General features: G+C 40.6%; 1 protein-coding gene across 1 annotated transcript; it reads right to left on the bottom strand.

Annotated features, from left to right (window-relative positions):
- Window positions 1-1765: 1765 nt before the first annotated feature.
- Window positions 1766-7603, bottom strand: LOC113243776 (SLA class II histocompatibility antigen, DQ haplotype D alpha chain). The gene is made up of 5 exons (XM_026482611.4): window positions 7463-7603; window positions 3406-3654; window positions 2676-2957; window positions 2257-2431; window positions 1766-2082 (listed from the first exon to the last, which is right to left on the bottom strand). The coding sequence occupies exons 1-4, from the start codon at window positions 7542-7544 to the stop codon at window positions 2277-2279; spliced, it is 768 nt and encodes a 255-aa protein (XP_026338396.3). The 5' UTR covers window positions 7545-7603; the 3' UTR covers window positions 1766-2082; window positions 2257-2276.
- Between the last annotated feature and the right edge of the window lie 15067 nt (window positions 7604-22670).

The following is a 22670-nucleotide window of genomic DNA, read 5'->3' as shown; positions in this document are numbered from 1 at the left end:
CTCCACCATGACATGCCACCGAATGCCATACCCTATCTATACTCTTAGCCTAACCCAATTTCTGAGACTCTGAGTTTCCGGGGGAGGGGAGGAAATCCTCTCATTAACTTATGAAAAGAAATTAATTCATAGCTCCATGTTTGGATATTCTAAATCATTAATGAACTCAGAGAAGAGAAGTGTTTTTATATGATATGATCTATTCTTTTTAATATATTAATTATGGATACAACTAGCAATGTTTTCTCATGTATTTGTATACTATGTGTAAGGCACAGCCTATATATCAAGATTATTCAAACTCTGTCAGTAACTTCAAGGAAAGTATTATTACTTCCACATTATGGATGAGAAATACATGACTCAATATATTTACTCAGTGTTACAACATTTAAAATACTAGCTATAAAGTGCTGAATCCTGAATTGAATTTAGGTTTCTTTCCATAAACTATGTGGAATCAACTACTGTATTAAAATTGTATCTTTTTCCCCCCAATTACACTTCAAGCTCATTGATGCAGGTGGCATGGACAGGGACAGCCTCCTACATTTTACAGCTATTCCATAATAGTAGTGTCTTAGATACAGTGCACGGACACAGTAGTTGAAGAGTGAAAGGACTGAAGCAAATTTGTGCCTAAAACAATTTCAAAGGGCAAAATGACTCCAAGTCAAGTCACATACACTTTCAAGAGTGAAGTCTTGGACACACTCAAGAAAGCCAGGGAATCCATCTGTTGATCCATTTTCTCTGCCAGAGTTACTGCTAGAAGACAACGTATCTAGAAGAAGAGTCGGCATCCATAGCTGCCAGTACATTATCTCCACCATGTTGTCCCTCCTGAGACTTCTCTCTCATAAGCTCATTCTTTCCTTAACCAGGAGGGGTAAAGGGTGAGGGGCAGGGGGCTGGGGTTATGGGAGTGTTTTGCTGTTTTCTAGGGTGCACAGGGCTGCACAGGGATTCGGTGAGCTTGACCTAAGCTGATCTGCCTAGAAACATCCTGCAGCTACATTCACTCTACTGTCCCTGACGTGCCATGTTGGCACAGGCAGGTCTATGTGTTTATCTAGCAGGGATTCATGTAGGAGGTGAGGCAAACTACACCTGTGTTCTCAGAAACTTAAGTATGTCTGTGGTTTCTACTCCCATTCCTCTTCCTGTTGTTTCTATCCTTAAGTAAGAATGAAGTATTTGGTTCTTTTCAGATACATATCTTATGGTCTTATTCTAATGTTCTCCTAACTGATTTCCATTTCTTTTCCTGCCTAAAGAATTCTTACCTTCTTATGGGTGAATAAAGGAGAGGAAAGCTGGTCCTATCATCATTCATCCTTCACAAATTGAGATTTTAAAGTTTTGGAAAACCATTTTGACTCTCAGTACTTTTGAAATTCAAAATTCCTTTATCCTAACTTATTTCTATGTCATAGCTTTTTAAAACTATGTTAAAATGAGTATGACCTTATTTCTTGGTTTTTGTATTTCTTTTATAACAAATCTATACCACCGTCAGAGGGCTTATATTACTTTCATTAATGACTGAATTAGGGGAAGGGTGGTAATGTTGAAGCATGGGAATAATAGGAGCGAAATTTTAACCTCAGCTAAGATATCAAAATAGTATCAGTCTATACTTGCTTGCTCCTCTGCTACTGGGCATGAAACATGATCTGGAAAGTGAGATTAACTAGACCTGAAGCATCAGGTGCCACAGTCCTAGTCAGCCCTGAGGTGAAAGACAGGAAAAATTTTACTAAAAGACCTCATAAAGTGAAATTTATTGTTTCCATGGGAATATTGGACCAGGGTTACAAAGGATCAGGTGACATGGTGGAACATCCAGAGATATCATTGTAGGTAACAATTGAGAAAAGAAAAAAAAAAATCAGGCACTCAAGGGGCAGAATTTCAAAGAGTATGTGAGCTCTCAGAGGTATAGGTGGATATTAAGTTCCAGAGAAGAGGAGAGACGAGGAGCATTGGAAGAGAGAAGGAATATGGTGAACTGGGCCAGGAAACAGTGTTAGGTCACCGATCAAGTCCACTCTTCTGCTCTGGTCGGTGGGCATGCAGCACCTGCAATACGACAGACATGAGATGGCCGGATGCTAGGGGGCTCCTGTGCTGTCACCATGCCCTCCCTCATCTCCTACAACTTTTCAATCATGTTTGTGTCCACAAACTCCTCCCACTTTCCTTCCTCCTGTGCTGTGTCTCCAGCTCTCGGCTCTGACAAATCTGAATCCTTACCTTCGTTTCTGGAGTGCAGCTCACAAAGGTCCTTGATGTCCGGGAGTACCACCTGAACGCAGGCCTTGGACAATGAAGACAGTGCCCACCACGATGCCCACAAGGCCCACAGCCAACCCCAGGGCACAGACCACAGTCTCTGTCAGCTCTGACATAGGGGTTGCGATCTCAGGTTCTGTGCAAATGAGGTTGTGGAAGTCAGAATACAGAGTGTGGTTCATGTACACATGTGTTGGTGGGAGCGCGAGGGGTGGTGTTGGTTCTACGAAACTCAGACTTAGGGAAGACAGCGAAGTCTATTAGAAATTCTTGCAGCAATGGAAACAAGCTTTGGGCCATCAGATTCAGGGGCTAAAAGGTAGGGTATTCTGGAGTTGATAGAGAAAGAAGGTGCTGAGGCGGGTGGAGTTCATACATACCCCAGTGTTTCAGAAGTGGCTCCTCCAGGCCCCAGTGCTCCACCTTGCAGTCATAAATATCATCAGCAGAAGGGAGGAAGGTGAGGTAACTGATCTTTAAGAAGGAATGATCCGTTTTTGCGAGGAAGCTGGTTTCAGAAACACCTTCTGTGACTGAGTGTCTATTCTTCAACCATGTGACATTGATCACAGGAGGAAAGATGTTGTCCACAAGACAGATGAGGGTGTTGGGCTGACCCAGCATCACAGGAGACTTGGGAAACACAGTCACCTCAGGAACCTCTGTGGTGAGGAAGCAGCACTGATATGAACTGTAAATAGCTCTGCCCTGAGGTTCTGCACTGTGTCCTGCAAGAGTCCTCCCACTGACGGTTCCCCATCTGATGGTAGAAGAGTTCCTGCTCACCTTCTGCATGGGACATGGTGTATATACACTGCCTACACTTATTCTTGTGCCCTTCCCTCTGTGGGCATGCTTACTAAAGTAGAGATCTACCGGACTTGTCCTTGAGGGATTCAAGGAACATGGTATGGGAGTGAGGATCCTTGTGTTAGATAGCAATATTTCAGTTGTGAGATGGGAGAGGATGAATGTTCAGTAATTACTATGAGAAAATCTGGGGAAAGATCCTTGGAAAGCAGTCAAGGATATCTATCTTAGGGAGGAAGTGAATGAGACCTGGTGTGTAGGGAAGATTCAGTAAAGAGAGGCAGAGCATTGGACACATACCATTGGTAGCAGCGGTATAGTTGGAACGCTTAATTATGATGTTCAAGTTTTGTTTTACTATAGCCAAGTTTCTCAGTGCACCTTGTGGGTCAAAAGTTTCAAATGTGCTAAACATAGGCAGCCGCCAGACAGTTTCCTTCTTCTCCAGGTCCACGTAGAACAACTCATCTCCATCAAATTCATGGGTGAACTGGCCAGAGGGACCATAAGACTGGTAGACGTTTATGCCGTAGTAAGCAACATGGTCAGCTGGTCAGTAGGGTGAGGAGCAAGAAGTAGAAAACAGATGGAGAAAAGAGTATTCATAAATCAAGTGACAGAAGAAACTAGCTTTCAAATATAGTGGGTTTCATCTGTGGCACAGTCTTTAGTTCCCAGCACCTGCTCCTGCTCCCTCTCTCTCAGTGTTGGTAACTGTCCAGTTAGAATACAGTCTGCTCTTCCACGTCATGTAGCCTCCATGAGAGCAGAATTACAACAGTCTTGTTACTGCTGTTGTCTGTGTGCCTAGCTCAGCACCTGGGACACTCAGTCGGCTTATGACAAATACTATAATGAAATGAATGAAGGAATGAGTAAATTATCACGGCTTTAGCTTCCTTTCTCAGAAATTCACTTTACTTCCCTCTGCTTCATAAGTTTTAACTCTTACTTAATTCTTTCATCAGTTAATAACACATACATTTTGATTCCTCTCCCCCCAGGACTGGTTCAGAGCAGAACATTTTCTACAGAGGCCTTCCTCCCTCCCTCCCTCCCTCCCTTCCTTCCTTCCTTCCTTCCTTCCTTCCTTCCTTCCTTCCTTCCTTCCTTCCTTCTCCCCGCTCCTCCTGTTCCTCCTTCCACTTCTTCTTATTTTTCCAAAGAAGAGCACACAGGACCATATTGTTTTAAAAGAGTTCCTTAACTATTATAGGGTATAAGAAAGAGTATGACAAGGACAGTGACAATATTACAAAAAATATAAAAAATAAACAATGCTCCTAAGGTCACTGTTTTGTGAACAGTAGTAATCCTCAGGGGAGAGCACTTGATTTCATCAGAAATACAAAATGGAAGCTTTATTAGATTTTAGATTTTTGTCACTCCCTAACACCCCCCTCTTTTTTATTTTTTTTTTCGAGGAGGTTACTAAATCTCTCTCCTTATTCTGACTCAACAAATCTATCTGTTTAGAATTCCGGGTAAACTATGGCCCTTTTCCTCAAAGGACAATGCACTTGTGAAGGACCTGGACGTAGAATGGCAGCAGTAGGACTCCACCCAGTGAGCCTAACTGGACAATTTTGTGAAGACATATGTGAGCTTTTTATCATTTCCTCTTTATGTTCTTCCTCATTTACCGAACATCAGCGAGATGTCAGACATCATGAGGAGCGGGGAGTGAAACACCAATCATGGTGTTTCTGTCATCAAGGAGCTTATTACATGGCGGGAGAGTCAAGTGAGTACAGGAACAAAGACAGTGCTCTGTGGTGAGTCCTGCAAGGGAACAGCAGCTGTCCTCTGGTCCCACCTCCTCTGCAAATACCTCATCTGCCAGTCAAACCAAAGTATATTATTCTTTCATGTTCCTTGGTCTTCGCAGGGCTCTTTCTCCTTGAAACAAAGTTATCTTTATAGATTTCCTGGACATCTCCAATTCCTTCTTGAAGTTCCTGCTTAGTTACCAACATTTTAGCTAAGTTCTCTCATTGAACATGTTTTTGACCACATTAAAACCTCCAGCACCTCCATTCCAGTGTCTTGTTCTCCAAATTTATCTATACCTCACCCAACTCTCTTCCCTGCCCAGTATTACCCCCTCGGTTGATTACTTAAAAGGCCCTCAACAAAGCCTGTATAACCTCTACTCTTTATCCTTGACTCCTTTCTCAAACATGAATATATGCAATTATTGTTTTCATCTGGTACTTGTCCTGGGTTGCCAACTGTTGATGAACATCACACTGCTGGGCCAACTGGAAGCAATTCACTTTTATAGTTTCAGGCTGCTCCTGCACCAGAGAACAGATAACATGTCCTTTCCTCTTTGAGTCCTCAAAATTTATCTCACTGTGTGCTCAAAAGTGTGTATTGAATATCATTTGTTGTTCTTAAGGATTGTAGAAATAGGGGCAGTGGAAGCTGAGAGACACAAAAGTGTCAGAACCATATAAAGGTCAGAAGCAGCAGTGACCAAGGCTGTATTATGACTTGTGTGCCTAAGTGCTATTCCTTTCATGGATCCCTTTTTTCATAAAAATATTAAAAATCATAATTGTGACTGCATTGGTACAAAGACAAATATAATCCAGGTTGTATTAAAAATTAAAACGTTTTCTTCTACCCTAAAAGTTCATTTTTTTTTCTTCTAAGTTTAAAAGAAATTAAAACATTTTCATGGTGCCCTATGAGTACCACAAGCCCTTGGTACTGTGCTTTTTGTACCTAATGGATTAGATAGCCTGACCAGGGTGATCTGGTGTGGTGCTGAAGAAAGGAGTTGGACGTTCTCTGGAGAAACAAGTGAAATTTCCACCGCCAAATGAAATTAGTATGGGAGCAGTCATGGTTAACAAAGTTGGTGAAAATTAGAGTATGCTCCATTTCACATCTCCTCTTAACTATTTGGTTTTTCTACTTTGGTTTTTATAAACCCACTCTTCATGTCAATAAAACAACAATAAAAAGGACCAGGGATAGATCCTGGAAGGAAAGGATGACAAAGGAATGCCTGAAGAGAGGGTGCGGAGAGGTAGGCAATAAGGGTAGAGGGGCTGGAGGGATTAAACAATTAATACGTGCTTGCCCCGTTTTCCTTTTAAGGATCTCCATTAGATAGAAAGAAAGGTCATTTGAGTTGACAATTTGAGAATGATATAATTTAATTAACCTAGTTTTTCATCATAAAACTTTCAATTTTAAAATAAAAATAAAGATGTTCTCTAGTTTGTTAAAGAAAAAAAAAATTACGGAAGCAGCCCAACTGTCCATTGATAGATGAATGGATAAAGAAGATACGGTATATATACATACAATGGAATATTGTTCAGCTATAAAAAGATTGAAATCTTGCCATTTGCAACAATATAGTAGGAACTAGAGAGTGTAATGCTAAGTGAAATAATCAGAGAAAGACAAATACCATAAGATTTTGTTTATATGTGAAATTTAAGAAACAAAACAAATGAACAAATAAAAAGATAAATAAAAAAGCAGACTCTTAACTTTAGGGAACAAACTGATGGTTACGGGGGGGGGGCGTTAAAAACAGGTGAAAGGGATTAAGAGTACACTTATCTAGATGAGCATTGAGTAAGGTATAGAATTGTTGAATCACTATATTGTACACCATAAACTGAAATAACACTGTATGTTAACTATCCTGGAATTAAAATTAAAAAAAATATTAAGCCACACCTGTAATAGTAACGATTAAGAGACAAGAATGATCATTGACATTTCTATGTCTTCATTATTGGAAAAGCATTTCTAAATACGTATTTTATTTGATTTTTTGTGAAGTGACATACATGGGGTCATCTGGTAGAATGACCTGTCTATAGGTATCCAGCTGGGCTTGTTTACCCACTCCTCCCGTGCCAGTTTCCAGCATGAAAATGTGTGCAAATCTGAGACAAAGAAGAGGGCACACTTCTTTATATCCACATAGTATGCATAATTCATGGAACTCTTTACCCCAACATGTTGTTCAGAGACATTTGGGACCAAGAGTTTATGAATTTTTAGTAACAAAACATCCACTCATGGAAACATCCTTAATCTTTGAGGCAATCATGAATAAATGCCACGGAGCCCTCCAGGCTATATTTACTGGTTCTGATACTAGAAACAATTAATGTCTTTGATGAACTCTGCAACAGCACAGGAAGCAAAGAAGGTGGGTTTGGTCACTATTTCCTGAAGGAAAAATGACCATAATTTTTAGATCTGCTTAATATTGAGAACACCTTTGAGGAGTCTCTGCTATTTCTATGACAATCTCTCTACTTTTTCTCCCCTTCCAATTCCTTTTCTCAAATATAGTCCCCACATCCCTCAGCTGGGCACTCACCCACAATGTCTTCACTGTCACTGGGGCTCATCATGGTGGTCAGGGCAAGAGTCCCCAGAATCAGAACTCTGTTCAGGGTCATCCTTTTCTCAATGTGGTCTCCACAGTTGCTGTTCTGAGTTGCAGAGCAGTGGTGAGAACCCAACTGAGAAGGGAATCTAAAGACACCCAAACCAAAGCCTGCCAGGTCAGGTTCTGGCCAATCAGAAAAATCCCCTATGATGACACCTCAGTTGCCAGTTGAAGAGTTTGTATTAAGAAGCCTGGAAAGGTTTGGGAAATCCCCTTGTTCTGATGTAGCTTCCATTCAAATAGACCTGGGGGAATTATCTAGGAAGGGAGGGAGGATATTAAATCAGAATCTTCTTATGGGTGTATATGCTTGCTGGTGGCAAGAGGGGTGGAAATTTCTGAATAGCTTCATGTGTAAATACTAATATGGTGTACTTCAGGATTTTCTGGGTTACAATCTCCAAAAATTCTCCCATAAATTGATTCCCCTCCCTGGCAATCTCTAACTATTTCCCCTTTCCTGGCCTCTGAATGTGGGTTAATTGTCTTTCTTTTTGGCTTTCATACTGCATGTAAAATTTTCCAAATTTTGATTTACCTGCCTAGAGTATTTCTGCTGGTGGTAGGCAAGGAATACCTTTGCCTTTCTACTTATGTAAATCCAGTTTAGTTAAGTTCTTGTCATGTTTTTAAAAGCTCCGGTATTTGCACCTGGGACAATAAAAGAAGTCATAATGTCATGAATGCTGCCTATAGTAATTGCATGATTTTTTATCTCAATTTTTTCCTGCCAGGAGTATTCCTCGTGCTCTGTGTTTTAGTGCGTCTATCTACATTTAATGGCAAGTTCGGGGCACTGATCACATTAAAGACAGGTTGGGCTACCTCACTCTATAATTTTTAGTTTTTAAATTTTTTGTACAATGACAAATGTAGGTCAAATGGTGAGGGCACAATGAGGGGAAGGAATTGCTATGACTTAGAAATTGGTTTCCTTCCCAGAACCTCCTAGATCTTTTTATACTCTTTATCCTGCCACATATTTCAGATATTTGTGAAGGACTAGGACTTGAGCTAACATCAAAGGTAGTCATTAGAGGGAGATTCCCCTCCCCCCCAGAAGAATCGATTTTCTGCGTGCTATGGAAGCCACAACAAGTTAATGGGGGGTTCCACTTAGAGTCAATCACTCTGTCCCTGATAGATGGCTTTGTGTTTCTTGGCACACTGTCATATCTCATGATGACAGAGACTGTAGGAAGAGTGAGACAGGAAATGTCCCAGCATCTGGGAGCTGCCTGGTACTATTAAGCAGGGCTTGGTGTTGCCAGGAGCTGGTCTGCAGCTCACAGCCAGGTTCTGGTGTTTTCCTGGTGAACATAAACCACGTCATAGAACAGCAGCATCAGACAGCCACTTAGTGACCATAATGGATCAACGTAGAAAACAAGGCCACTCAGTAATCATTTCTGAACACAGACAAAATACGAACATTGTCCGAGCCACAAAAATGACCAAGCATCCTTCTTTCCTAGATGATACAACTGCCTTCTGCTTTCTTACTAGTTAGAGCTTTAGCCTAAGTCTAGTCTTCCTTCCTTCGAAGTAAGATTTATTAAGATGCCAAATTGTAGAATTCCTCCCTCCCATCATCTACTTCCTGTCAATCCAACGAAGAGTGGAGTCCCTCTTTCTTAAATCCTCCTTAAAATCACCTAACATAAGACCAAACCCCATAGTAGTTAAATTGTCAGTTTTATGTGTTGGCTAGGCTCTAGTCCTCAGTTATTCAATCAAACAGTAATGTGGGCATTGCTCTGAAAATATTTTGTAGATGTGATTAAAGTCTATAATCAAGTGTATAATAATGTAGAGTTTAAGTAAGAGGGGTCTTCCTAGATAATCTGGATGAGTCGGAACCAACTAGCTGTAAAGTCTTCAGAGCAGAGCTGTGGGCACCTGGGTGGCTCAGTGGGTTAAGCGTCTGGCTCTTGACCTCAGCTCAGGTCTTAATCTCAGGGTCCTGAATTCAAGCCCCGTGTTAGACTCCATGTTGGGTGTGGAGCCAACTTTAACAAAAAAAAAAAAAAAAAAAAAAAAAAAAAAGAGCAGAGACGCGGCTTCCCTGAGGGAGAAGAGATTCCACTGTGGGCTGTAGCACCTGCCTGTGCTGGGAGCCGCAGGCTGCCTTTCCTGACAGCGGCCAGCCCTGTGGATCGGATTTGCCTAGTGCACCTCACAGTTGTGTAAACTACCTCCTTGCAAGAATTCTCTTTCTGGATATTTCCGACGGGCTCTGCTTCTTCGGTTCCAACGCCCTACCACTGAGATGCCCCATGATTCTCCATCACTGCAACGAACAATAAAACCAACTTGTTCATTCACGGGTGTGCTCCTGATGGTCTCTGGCTGGAGGCATTAAGGGCACCTCGTCAGGGTGCTGTGAGGAACATACATACGCCGCACGTGGAATGAAAAACCCCTAGGGCTCCCACTGCACCTGCAGCACACTAATGCCATCCCCGCTTTTCAAGGAGGATACTGAGTTTCAGAAAGGTGAAGGAATTTGCTCAGGTCACGCAGCTGTGAGTGCAGAGCTGACATGTGACAAGTCTTTGTAGGGTTTGGGGGTTTCCTGTGTGGATTCCTGTGTGGAATACAGGGTCCTAATGTAATTAGGATACATATTTGACCCTATGGGTGGATTTAGTCTTTTCAAGTCTTTGCTATTATGGATCAAGAGGGATGCTGCGGTGCCAGTGAGGCATGTTTCATTAACCGTGGAGCGTCCTTCTTCCTGTGCAGGAAATAACATGCTTCTACGCTTTCCCTGGATCCAGATTTACCTGCTTTGTACTGCTAAAATGAGAAACAAATGGAGTCCAGCCTCAAAAATTCCCTAAGCAGACAAAACCAGTTTCATCATACGAACAAAGCTTAATTCAGCTTATTTTGCAAGGCTAATTGAACTGGATCATTTCTTTCTTGTGCCTTTGGAAATGACAAAGGAACTTGAACTGTTTCGCATGGTTGATATGGGGTAATCACTGAAAACTGTAGTATTGTGGCCAATCCCTGTGAAGACTAAGCCGTCACTGCTTTCTCATAACATAAGCTACTTTATAACAAGATACCCCTGAGCCTCCTTCCGCCTTCTGGTTTAAATGTTTCTGGTTTGCAATCTGTCTTTTTAGCGTGTGCACAATAAATTTTTAATAATTGTTACGTTAGTGATTCATTGGTTTTACTTTGGTTGTTTTGAACCTTTGATATTTCCATGCAGAAACTACTTAAGATTTTTTTATAATAATATTTTTTTATTATATTATGTTAGTCACCATACAGTACTCCCCTAGTTTTTGATGTAAAGTTCCATGATTCATTAGTTGCATATAACACCCAGTGCACCATGCAATACATGCCCTCCTTACTATCCATCATCGGCCTATCCCATTCCCCCAGCCCCCTCCCCTCTGACGCCCTCAGTTTGTTTCCCTCAGTCCATAGTCTCTCATGGTTCATTCCCCCTTCTTTTTACCCCCCCTTCCTTCTTCTCTTTCTTCTCCTACCGATCTTCCTACTTCTCATTCTCCATAAATGAGTGAAACCATATGGTAATTGTCTTTCTCTGCTTGACTTATTTCGCTTCGCATTATCTCCTCCAGTGCCATCCATGTTGCAGCAAATGTTGAGAAATCGTTCTTTCTGATAGCTGAGTAATATTCCATTGTATATATGGACCACATCTTCTTAATCCAGTCATCTGTTGAAGGGCATCTTGGCTCCTTCCACAATGCAGCTATTGTGGACAATACTGCCATGAACATTGAGGTGCATATGGCCCTTCTCTTCACTACGTCTGTATCTTTGGGGTAAATACCCAGTAGTACAATGGCTGGATCATAGGATAGCTCAATTTTTAACTTTTTATGGGACCTCCACACTGTCTTCCAAAGTGGCTGTACCAACTTGCATTCCCACCAACAGTGTAAGAGGGTTCCCCTTTCTCCACATCCTCTCCAACATTTGCTGTTTCCTGCCTTGTCAATTTTTGCCATTCTAACTGACATAAGGTGGTATCTCAATGTGGTTTTGTTTTGAATTTCCCTGATGGCTAATGCATTTCTATACACGAACAATGAGACTGAAGAGAGAGAAATTAGGGAATCCATTCCATTTACAATAGCACCAAAAATCATATGTTATCTCAGAATTAACCAGAGACGTAAAGGATCTATATTCTAGAAACTACAAACCACTCTTGAAAGACATTGAAGAAGACACAAAAAGATGGAAAAACATTCCATGCTCATGGATCGGAAGAATTAACACTGGAACAGAATAGAGAATCCAGAAATGGACCCTCAGCTCTTTGGGCAACTAATCTTTGACAAAGGAGGAAAAAACATTCAGTGGAAAAAAGACAGTCTCTTCAATAAATGGTGCTGGGAAAAGTGGACAACTACATGCAAAAGAATGAAACTTGACCACTCTCTCACACCATACACAAAGATAAACTCCAAATGGATGAAAGACCTCTATGTGAGACAGGAATCCATCAAAATCCTAGAGGAGAACATAGGCTGCAACCTCTTTGACATCGGTCACAGCAACTTTTTTCATGACACATCTCCAAAGGCAAGAGAAACAAAAAAAATGAACTTGTGGGACTTCATCAAGATTAAAAGCTTCTGCACAGTGAAGGAAACAGTCAAAAAACTAAGAGGCAGCCCACGGAATGGGAGAATATATTTGCGAATGACACTACAGATAAAAGACTGGTATCCGAGATCTACAAAGAACTTCTCAAACTCAATACACAAGAAACAAATAAACAAATCATAAAATGGGCAGAAGATATGAACAGACACTTTTCCAATGAAGACATACAAATGGCTGACAGACACATGAAAAAATGTTCAAAATCATTAGCCATCAGAAATTACTTAAGATTTTGACAAATGGACAAAACCTTTCTTAATGATGCTCCAGGATTTTACCTGTTAATATCATCTTTAAAGAAATTTCAACTCAAATTATGAAGTTAGGGTGTCAGCCATGTGGTGAGAATTGCATCTTGGATGGGAAGTTGAAGGTCCAGTCTCAGATCTCAAATCCTGGGGGATGTTGAAGTCCAAGCAAGCCCATGTCATTAACTAAGAGAAGACGAGCTCTGTGTGTAACCTGACTCTGGGTCTCACCTCCTCCTGCTGTCACCCAAGGCACCTGTTCTAGTCACTTTTGTCTTCGGGTCATAATTTAAACATAAGGTAAAATTAGTAGTGAATTAGATTCAGAGGAATGGTGTACCATTTTTGACAAAAACTAATTTGTTACCACTGTTTAAAAGGAAAGTGAAAGGCCCTTTTAAATAAATTAATGATAGAAATAAAATTTGGAGTTTAAAATATTACCTTCTCCTGTCCATGGAGGGACAAGATGGTGGAGTAGTGGGGGACTCCATTTCAACCGGTCCCCCTGAATTTAGCTGCATATCTACCAAGCCGGTCTGAACACCCACGAAATCAGATGTAAGATTATACGTCTGGATCTCCACAGGAGCAGAGGCTGGTCAGTCCAGAGGCAGGAAGGATGGAGTTGTGATTGCTTGGATAGATACTGGAGGATAAACAGAAGGGGAGGGAGCCACCAGATTTAGCTGCTGCTAGTAATGTGATACCCCCGTGAGGCAGCGTCCTGCGCCTGGGGACCAGCGAGAGCTTGCAGAGTGGTGGCTGTGGGTCAGGGAGGGCCTGATAACGGCGTTCAAACAGAATCCAGGAGCTTCAGGGGCAAACGCTGGACCGGGCAGCCCGGGATCACTCGTGGGTTTGGAGACAAGCGGGGGCCTGGGTCCAGCACTGAGGGGATCGCCGGGCGCGCACCGCCTGTGGGAGCTGAGGTTTTCAGCGGCGTTTACAGAGGGGGAGACTGTGTTCCAGAGGGTTCAGAGAAAAGCAGACTGTAGCTTCTCTCCTCAGGGCGGAGGTCTGAGAGCAGATATTTTCCTTCGCTCTGACCCTACAAAAAGGTGAAAAGCATGAAAAGCCACCACAGAACAAAAGCTGCCAGAGAACAAAAGCCCCAAAAATCGGTTTCCACGGAGCCCAAACCTTTGATAGGGGGCAGGGCAACTCTGCCCAAGTAGGGTTACCTGAGAAACAAGCGGCAGGCCCTTCCCCCAGAAGATAAGCTGGAAGAACAAGAGGACGACAACCAGAGGGTCCCTGTGTAACTGTAAAACCCCAAACATCAGGGGAAAATAGTATATTGAGCTCCTGGTGTTGCCTCATGGCCTGTGTATTTCTTAGATACAACTTTTTAAAATTCTCATGTTTCTTCTCTGTTTTTTTTTTACCTACTTATCATTTCAATTAGATATTTAATACAACATATTCCATAGTAACTTTTTAACTTGTACTTTTTCACACCTAGACTTTTTTTCTTTTTCTTAGATAGATAGATGATAGATAGATATAGATAGATAGAAGCTTCATTGTTGTCCTTTTTTCCCTATTCAATACTACTTTTATATATATACCAGTTTTAATTTCCCTGTAACTCTGGGAAGTAGTGTTCTCTAACAAAGAGAACAGAATACACCCAGGAAGAACTGAAACACCCTACCTCACCCACATTGAGAGATTATAGCCCCCCCATCACTCCCCCTTTTTCCCTTTGAACTTTATAAATCTTATTCTTGGGTTTCATTTTGGCTGGCTTTTTTTTTTTTTTTTTTTGGTGGTGGCTTCCCATCTCTCCGAACTTTCCCAGGGTGCACTTTGTCTGAATTGTAGTTGATATTTTCGACTCTATACATTCCCTCAACCACCCCTCAACAGAATGAGTAGGACGAGGCACTCCCAACAAAGAAAAGAACCAGAGACAATGGCCTCTCGCAAACCTAATGGATATGGATATAAGCAAGATGTCAGAAATAGACTTCTGGGTACAATTATGAAGACACTAGCTAAGCCTGAGAAAACCACTAACAGCAGCATAGAATCTCTAAGGGCAGAAATGAGAGCTAATCAGGCCGAACTTAAAAATGCTATGAATGAGATGCAGTCTAAACTAGATACTCTAACGGGTAGGGTAAATGAGGTAGAACGAATTCGTGATCTAGAAGATAAACTGATACAAAGGAAGAAACAGGAGGAGGCCTGGAACAAACAGCTTAAAATTCATGGCAACAGACTTAGGGAGATCAACGATGCCATGAAACGTTCCAATGCCAGAATTATTGGAATCCCTGAGGGGGTGGAGACAGAGAGAGGACTAGAATATATATTTGAGCAAATCCTAGCTGAGAACTTCCTGGGAATGAAACAGGTATTCGTGTCCTATAGGCAGAGAGGACCCCTCCCAAGATCAAGGAGAACAGGCCCATGCCTTGGCATGTAATAGTAAAACTTGCAAATCTTAGAACCAAGGAAGCCATCCCAAGGGCAGTTAGGGGGAAGAGATTCCTTACGTACAGAGGAAGGAATATCAGAATAACATCAGACCTGCCCACAGAGACCTGGCAAGCCAGAAAGGGGTGGCAACACATATTTAAGGTACTAAATGAGAAGAACATGCAGCCAAGAATACTTTATCCAGCAAGGCTGTCATTCAGAATGAATGGAGAGCTTCCAGGACTGGCAGAAACTGAAAGAATATGTGACCACCAAGCCAGCCCTGCAAGAAATACTAAAGGGGGTTCTATAAAAGAAGAAAGACCCCAAGAGTAATACGGGCAGAAATTTACAAAGAAAATCCATAGAAACAGAGACTGTACAGACAATAGGATGGCAATAAACACGGCCTAAATCCTCCCATGAAATGGCACAGGGTTGCAGATTGGATACAAAGATAGGACCCATCCATATGCTGTCTACAAAAGACTCATTTTGAACCTAAAGACATCTCCAGACTGAAAGTGAGGGGATGGAGAACCATTTATCATGCCAACAGACCGCAAAAGAAAGCTTGGGTAGCAATTCTTATATCAGACAAATTAGAATTTAAACCAAAGACTCTACTAACAGATCCAGAGGGACACTAAATCATTCTTAAAGGGTCAATCCAACAAGAAAATCTAACAATTGTAAATATCTATGCCCCCAACATGGGAGAAGCCAACTATATAAGCCAGCTGTTAACCATAATAAAGAATTAGGTCAACAATAATACATTAATAGTAGGAGATTTTAACACTCCACTCTCAGCACTGGACAGATCATCTAAACAGAAGATCAACAAAGGAACAAGAGCTTTGAATGACACATTGGACCAGATGGACTTTGTAGATATATACAGAACATTCCACCCTAAAAAAACAGAATACTCATTCTTCTTGAATGCACGTGGAACTTTCTCCAAAATAGACCACATACTGGGTCACAAATCAGGTCTCAGCCAATACAAAAAAACTGAGATTATTCCCTGCATATTCTCAGACCACAATGTTGTGAAACTGGAACTCAATCACAAGAAACAATTTGGAAGGAATTCAAACACTTGGAAGTTAAAAAGCATCCTGCTAAAGAATGAATTAGTGAACCAGGAAATTAAAGAAGAACTTAAACAATTCATGGAAACCAATGAGAATGAAAACACATCGGTCCAAAACCTATGGGATACTGCAAGGGCAGTCCTAAGGGGGAAATACATTGCCATTCAAGCCTCTCTCAAAAAATTAGAAAAATCCTAAATGCACAAGCTAACCCTACACTGAAAGGAGCTGGAGAAAGAACAACAAATAAAACTTAAACCAAGCAGGAGAGGAGAAATAATAAAGATTAGAGCAGAGATCAGTGAAATAGAAACCAGAAAAAAGTTAGAACAGATCAATGAAGCTAGAAGCTGGCTCTTTGAAAGAATTAATAAGATCGACAAACCACTGGCCAAACTTATCCAAAAGAAAAGAGAAAGGACCCAAAATAATAAAATCATGAAAGAAAGGAGAGAGATCACGACTAACACCAAGGAAATAGAAACAATTATTAGAAATTATTACCAGCAACTATATGCCAACAAATTAAGCAAACTGGAAAAAATGGATGCTTTCCTGGAAGCTTACAATCTACCAAGACTGGAACAGGAAGAAATAGATAATTTGAATAGACCAAAATTAGCAGTAATGAAATTGAAGCAGTAATCAAAAACTTCCTAAAAAACAAAATTCCAGGGCCAGATGGCTTCCCAGGGGAATTCTACCAAACATTTAAAGAAGAAATAATACCTATTCTACTGAAGCTATTCTAAAAAATAGAAACAGCAGGAAAACTTCCAAACGCCTTCTACGAGGCTAGCATTACCCTGATCCCAAAACCAGGCAAAGACCCCATCAAAAAGGAGAATTACAGGCCGATATCCCTGATGAACACGGACACCAAAATACTCAACATGATCCTAGTTAATAGGATCCAACAGTACATTAAAAGGATTATTCACCACGACCAAGTGGGATTCATCCCTGGGATGCAAGGGTGGTTCAACATTCGCAAACCAATCAACATACTAGAGCACATCAATACAAGAAAAGACAAGAACCATATGATCCTCTCAACTGTTGCAGAAAAAGCATTTGACAAAATACAACATCCACTCCTGATTAAAACTCTTCAGAGTATAGGGAAAGAGGGAACATTCATCATTATCATAAAAACCATCTATGAAAAGCCCACAGTGACTATCATTATCAGTGGAGAAAAGCTGAAAAGTTTTCCCTTAAGTTAGGAACATGACAGGGATGCCCACTCTCACCACTCTACTGTTCCACATAGTACTAGAAATCCTAGCAATAGCAATCAGACAACAAAAAGAAATAAAAGGCATCCAAATTGGCAAAGAAGAAGTCAAACTCTCCCTCTTCACAGATGACATGATACTCTATGTGGGAAACCCAAAAGAATCCACCCCCAAATTACTAGAACTCATACAGCACTTCAGTAATGTGGCAGATACAAAATCAATGCAAAGAAATCAGTTGCTTTTCTACACGCTAACAATGTAACTGTAGAAAGAGAAATTAAGGAATCAGTTCCATTCCCAATAGCAACAAAAACGATAAGATACCTAGGAATAAACCTAACTGAAACGTAAAGGATCTATGCTTTAGAAACTACGGAACACTTATGAAAGAAATTGAGGAAGACACAAAAAGATGGAAAAATATTCCATGCTCATGGATTGGAAGAATAAACTGTTAAAATGTCTATCCTGCCCAGAGCAATTCACACTTTCAATGCCATCCCTATTAAAATACTACTGGCATTTTTCAAAGAGCTGGAGCAAAAAATCCTAAAATTTGTATGGAACCAGAAAAGACCCCAAATAGCCAAAGGAATGATGAAAAAGAAAAACAAAGCTGGGGGCATCATGTTATCTGACTTCAAGCTATTATTACAAAGATGTGATCATCAAGACAGTATGGTTCTAGCACAAAAACAGACACATAGACCAATGGAACAGAATAGAGACTCCAGAAATGGACCCTCAACTCTATGATCAACTAGTCTTTGACAAAGCAGGAAAAATATCCAGTGGAAAAAAGACAGTCTTCAATAAGTGGTGCTGGGAAAATTGGACAGCTGCATATAGAAGAATGAAACTAGACCATTCCCTTACACCATACACAAAGATAAACTCCAAATGGATGAAAGACCTTGACGTGAGACAGGAATCCATCAAAATCCTAGAGGAGAACATAGGCAGTGACCTCTTTGACATTGGCCACAGTAACTTCCTTGAAGACACGTCTCCAAAGGCAAGTGAACAGAAGCAAAAATGAACTCTTGGGACTTCATCAAGATAAAAAGCTTCTGCACAGCCAAGGAAACAGTCAACAAAACTAAGAGGCAATCCACAGAATGGGAGAAGATATTTGCAAATGACACTACAGATAAAGGGCTGATATCCAAGATCTATAAAGGACTTCTCAAACTGAACACTCAAAAAACTAATAACCCAGTCAAAAAATGGGCAGAAGAACAGGAACAGACACCCACTGCCTCCTTGCGGAGAGCCTCTGCTCTGTGGTCTTGCCAGCTGCTCCCTTGCGGTGTATTCAGTAAACCTCTAACTCCTTTGTTCTGCTTCTGGTGAATTCTTTCACCTCCTAAGCCACAGGCTTCCACTGGATTTGTTGCCCCACATTTGGGGGCCTGCATCCGATCAAGAGACACCCTATCTAGGCCCCACATTCATGAAGCAGATGGGCATTGCAAAGACAACTATCCTGTTTTTCATTTAATATCACTCCCACCTATTCTTTGCCACCAGCAATTCCTATATATATGAACTAGTTGTTTTCTCTCTTCAACTGCTGAAAAACCTCAAAAATTGCCTCCATGTCCAGATCTTTCGCTGTCCAGCTAAACCGAATAGGTTCTTTGATGAGGACTGTGTGCTAGGATTATAGCATATAGTAAAAAATGCTTGTTCATTGAACTGAAGCTCTTAATTTATCAGGTTACAGAACTGACTGCCTGGAGAGAGAAGATGTTCTTCATGTCCAGTGGTGATTGGTTCTCTTTCCAGGAACTCTCCAATCCTAATGTACTTATCATGAACATTCATCATACAGAAAAATTTACTTATCTTTAGTCAATAAAGCAAATGAAAAAGACTCTTAAATAAAATTTTAAATTTATTTTCAATTACATTTTTTAAACCAGATGTCAACACATGTATTTAAAGCATTTTGCCTAGAATGTTTTAAACTGAGATTCAACCAGAATTTAAAAATACAAGAGATAACACAAGTAGCATCCTAATGTTCTAATAACTGACAATATTAGGGAAAAGTAATCTGCATGTGCATAAAGTTTGGGAGTCTTGAAAAAATACTTCAAACCAAAGAATTATTTTATAAAATTGTGCTTACAATAATAGAATTGATTACAAATTATTCTTACTGGAGTATTTCTCTAAAACGATCTGTAATATAAAGCCTGGCAGTTGGTTTTCCTTTTTTATAATGTGATTGCCCTAGTGAAGCCTGATGGCTGAGGCACCCACTTCAAAGGCTATCTTGAATAAACACATTGCCAGCCAAAGGACTAGATAAAAAGCCAGGGTGCCCCACTCTGATTATTCTGTTTGTTTTAGAGATCTAGGTGATTTAGATAACTGACTCCCTTCCCCTTCCTTTTTTCTCTTCTTGTGCCTTAATTTCCCCTCATGTTTTAAATTCACCAACAATGAGTGAACCTGCAAAACCCTGGGCCCCCACTCTCAGCCTCAATGAAGGCAGGACCCCAGGTTGGCTCCTGCCCACCCCCACCCATGACCTCACTGTATGGCCCCAGGCTGCTGTGTAATTTCCAGGGTTTGTAAGTAACAAACCTTGTCTCTTTCAAAGTTTCCTGGTTATTGCTGAGGGAGTCTTGCAATCTTATTAAGAATCACAGGGGCTGGTCCTGCAACAACATTGTTTATAGATAGCCTGAGGCAGGCACAAAACAGGATCCCATTAAAAGAAAAGCTTTGTCTTGCACCTGAGGGATGGTAGAGCTTGAGAGGGCCTAGAGTGTGATCTGAAGAGAGAGGGTAAGGGGGAGGGGATGAGCTCACAGCCCAGTAGGCCTCTTCTTTCAGTCTGTGCACTGGAGAGTCATCATTCATTCTTATCTTTGAGACACAGGAATATTGAAGTCCACAGAATTTTTGCAATCCTTTGTAAAAGGAAGGTCTTCATGTGGTAGAAATATGATGATATCACAGAGAAACCTGGATTATACAAAGATGTGAAAAGCACTGGAAATGGCATAAATGAAGATTAAATTGAAAAATCATCTCCCCCCTCCCTTTTTTTGCCTTAAAAGTTTTCTCAACCACAGAACTGTTGGTATTTTCAGCAGGATTTTTTTTTTAACTGGGATATAATTGACATATAACATTATATTTGTTTCAATTGTACAACATAATGATTTGATATTTGTATATCTTGTGGAATGATCACCACAGTAAGTCTAGTTAACATCCATCACCATACACAGTTATATTTTTTTCTTGTGATGAAAATTTTTTAGACTGTTTCTCTTAGCAATTTTCAAATATACGTCTATTTGCTAACTATTAATAGTTAACTACTGATAGTATTGATAATATCAATACACTGATAATAACGATGTGGTTTGAAGTAGGTAAGATTTGGGAACCAATGGCCAAGAAAGAATACTTGACACATTTTCGGTGCAAAAAAGTGTTTTTGTTATAGCAGGAGTTATGACAGCTGGGCAGAAAGAGCTGCATTGTAAGTGTGAAGGGTGACTGATTATATACTGTGGAGTTATCTGCTTTGGGAATTACAGACAAGGGAAGTTTTCAAAAGGATTTTCATATGTTACAGAAGACTTATAGGATCCTGGAGGCCTGACTATTATCAAGCTAGAGTTGTTTTTCCCTGTAGCCAGGTGTTAATGTTAAGACTGGGGGTTTCTGGAGGAACGTTTTGCTCTGCCTGCCTCAAGTATTTGTCAATGGGCTGAAAGTTATAAGGAGACTTAGTTTTAGCTACAATTCTTTCGCCTTTGTTCTCCACATCAATAATACAACTATTTATAGTAATGAGTTTACTATCCCCCCATTAATCAATAAATGATTAACTAGAGTCACCATGCTAGACATTACATCCCATGACTTATTTACTTTATAACTGTAAGTTTGTCCATTTTGCTACAGTTATTTGGATAACTCGCTTTCGTAGGGGTCTTTCACGTGCATCGTACGATGTTTAGCAGCCTCCCTGCCCTCCGCCCCATAGATACCAGCAGCACGCTTCCCAGCTGTGACAAGGGACAGTATCCCAGACATTGTCAAATGTCATTTGGGGGAATCATTGTTCTATAAAGCAACAGATTCTTTAAAGCAAAAATAGTAGCAATGCATTGTGTCTTTACGGAATATGAAAAAGTAAAGAATATTGATGTGGAAATGTTGGAGTTCAGAGCTGACAGCCAAGAAAGAATTCTTGAGACGTCTTCAGTGCAAAAAGCTGGTTTTATTAAAGCACAGGGACAGGACCTATGGATAGAAAGAGCTGCATTGGAATTGTGAGGGGTGGCAATTTTACACTTCCAAGTTGACGAGGGCTTAGGGGACAGATGGAATCTCCAAGGTATTTTGGAAACTGGGTTTCCAAGACCCTGAGGGGGCTAACTATTGTTAAGAAAATGTCCTTTATTACTCTTTAGTAAGAAGTCAGTCATGAGATCCTTCGGTTGTGTATCAGTGGGCCATATGCTTAGAGGATGATTGCTAACATATATCTTGGGGGTGGGGAAGTAAAGATAAAAGAAATTTCCAAAGGAAATTTTATATGTTAAAGTAGACTCACAGGATCCTGGGGGATTGGGCTAAGATCCGCTTTTGCTCTTAGCAAAGTGTCAACATTGGTTGAAGTAGCTGAGCTCCCAGAGGAAGGTTCCTTCGCCTGTTTCAAGGACTTGTCAATGGTCTGGAGGAGGGAAGGAAATGTAATTCTTTCTTTTGCCTTTATTTCCCACATCATATATGACAACAATTCCACAAAGAGTGGGAGAGAGAAATTTGGAGTATACTGATCTAAGTTCTTGCATTAGAATTTGAAGGTAGACTATAATTATAAGCAGTAAATCCTAGGGCAACTGCTAATCCAAAAGTAAGAAAAGAATAAGAAAATGAGCAAAGGGGGTGCCTGGGTGGCTCAGTAGTTAAGCATCTGCCTTCAGCTCAGGGTGTGTTCCCAGGGTCCTGGGATTGAGCTCTGCATCGGGCTCCCTCATCCGCTGGGAGCCTGCCCACTCCTCCTGCTTGTGTTCCCTCTCTCCCTGGCTGTCTCTCTCTCTGTCAAATAAATAAATAAAATCTTTAAAAAAAAATAGAAAATGAGCAAAGATCTAATATAATTAATTGAAAATATTTAGCAAAAATAATCCAGCCATTTTAACAATTGTATGAAATGTAATTAGTATAAACATATTCAATGATAGATGATTTGATTGAATAAACATGGCATGATCAAACTCTCATCTGTCTATTAAGTGATCCATTTTAAATATAAACACGTAGCTACACTAAAAGCAAAAGGAGGAGAAATATATACCATGCAAACAAAATCAGAAGAAAGCTGGAATAATTCCATCAATACTAGATAAAGTAGATGTCAGAAGAAGGAATATTATGAGGGATCAAGGGAGACACCACTTAATGATAAAGGGGTTATTTC

Source organism: Ursus arctos, unplaced genomic scaffold, assembly GCF_023065955.2.
Source record: "Ursus arctos isolate Adak ecotype North America unplaced genomic scaffold, UrsArc2.0 scaffold_31, whole genome shotgun sequence".
In the NCBI taxonomy this organism is placed as follows: domain Eukaryota; kingdom Metazoa; phylum Chordata; class Mammalia; order Carnivora; family Ursidae; genus Ursus; species Ursus arctos.
This window is presented reverse-complemented; position numbering and strand designations above follow the sequence as displayed.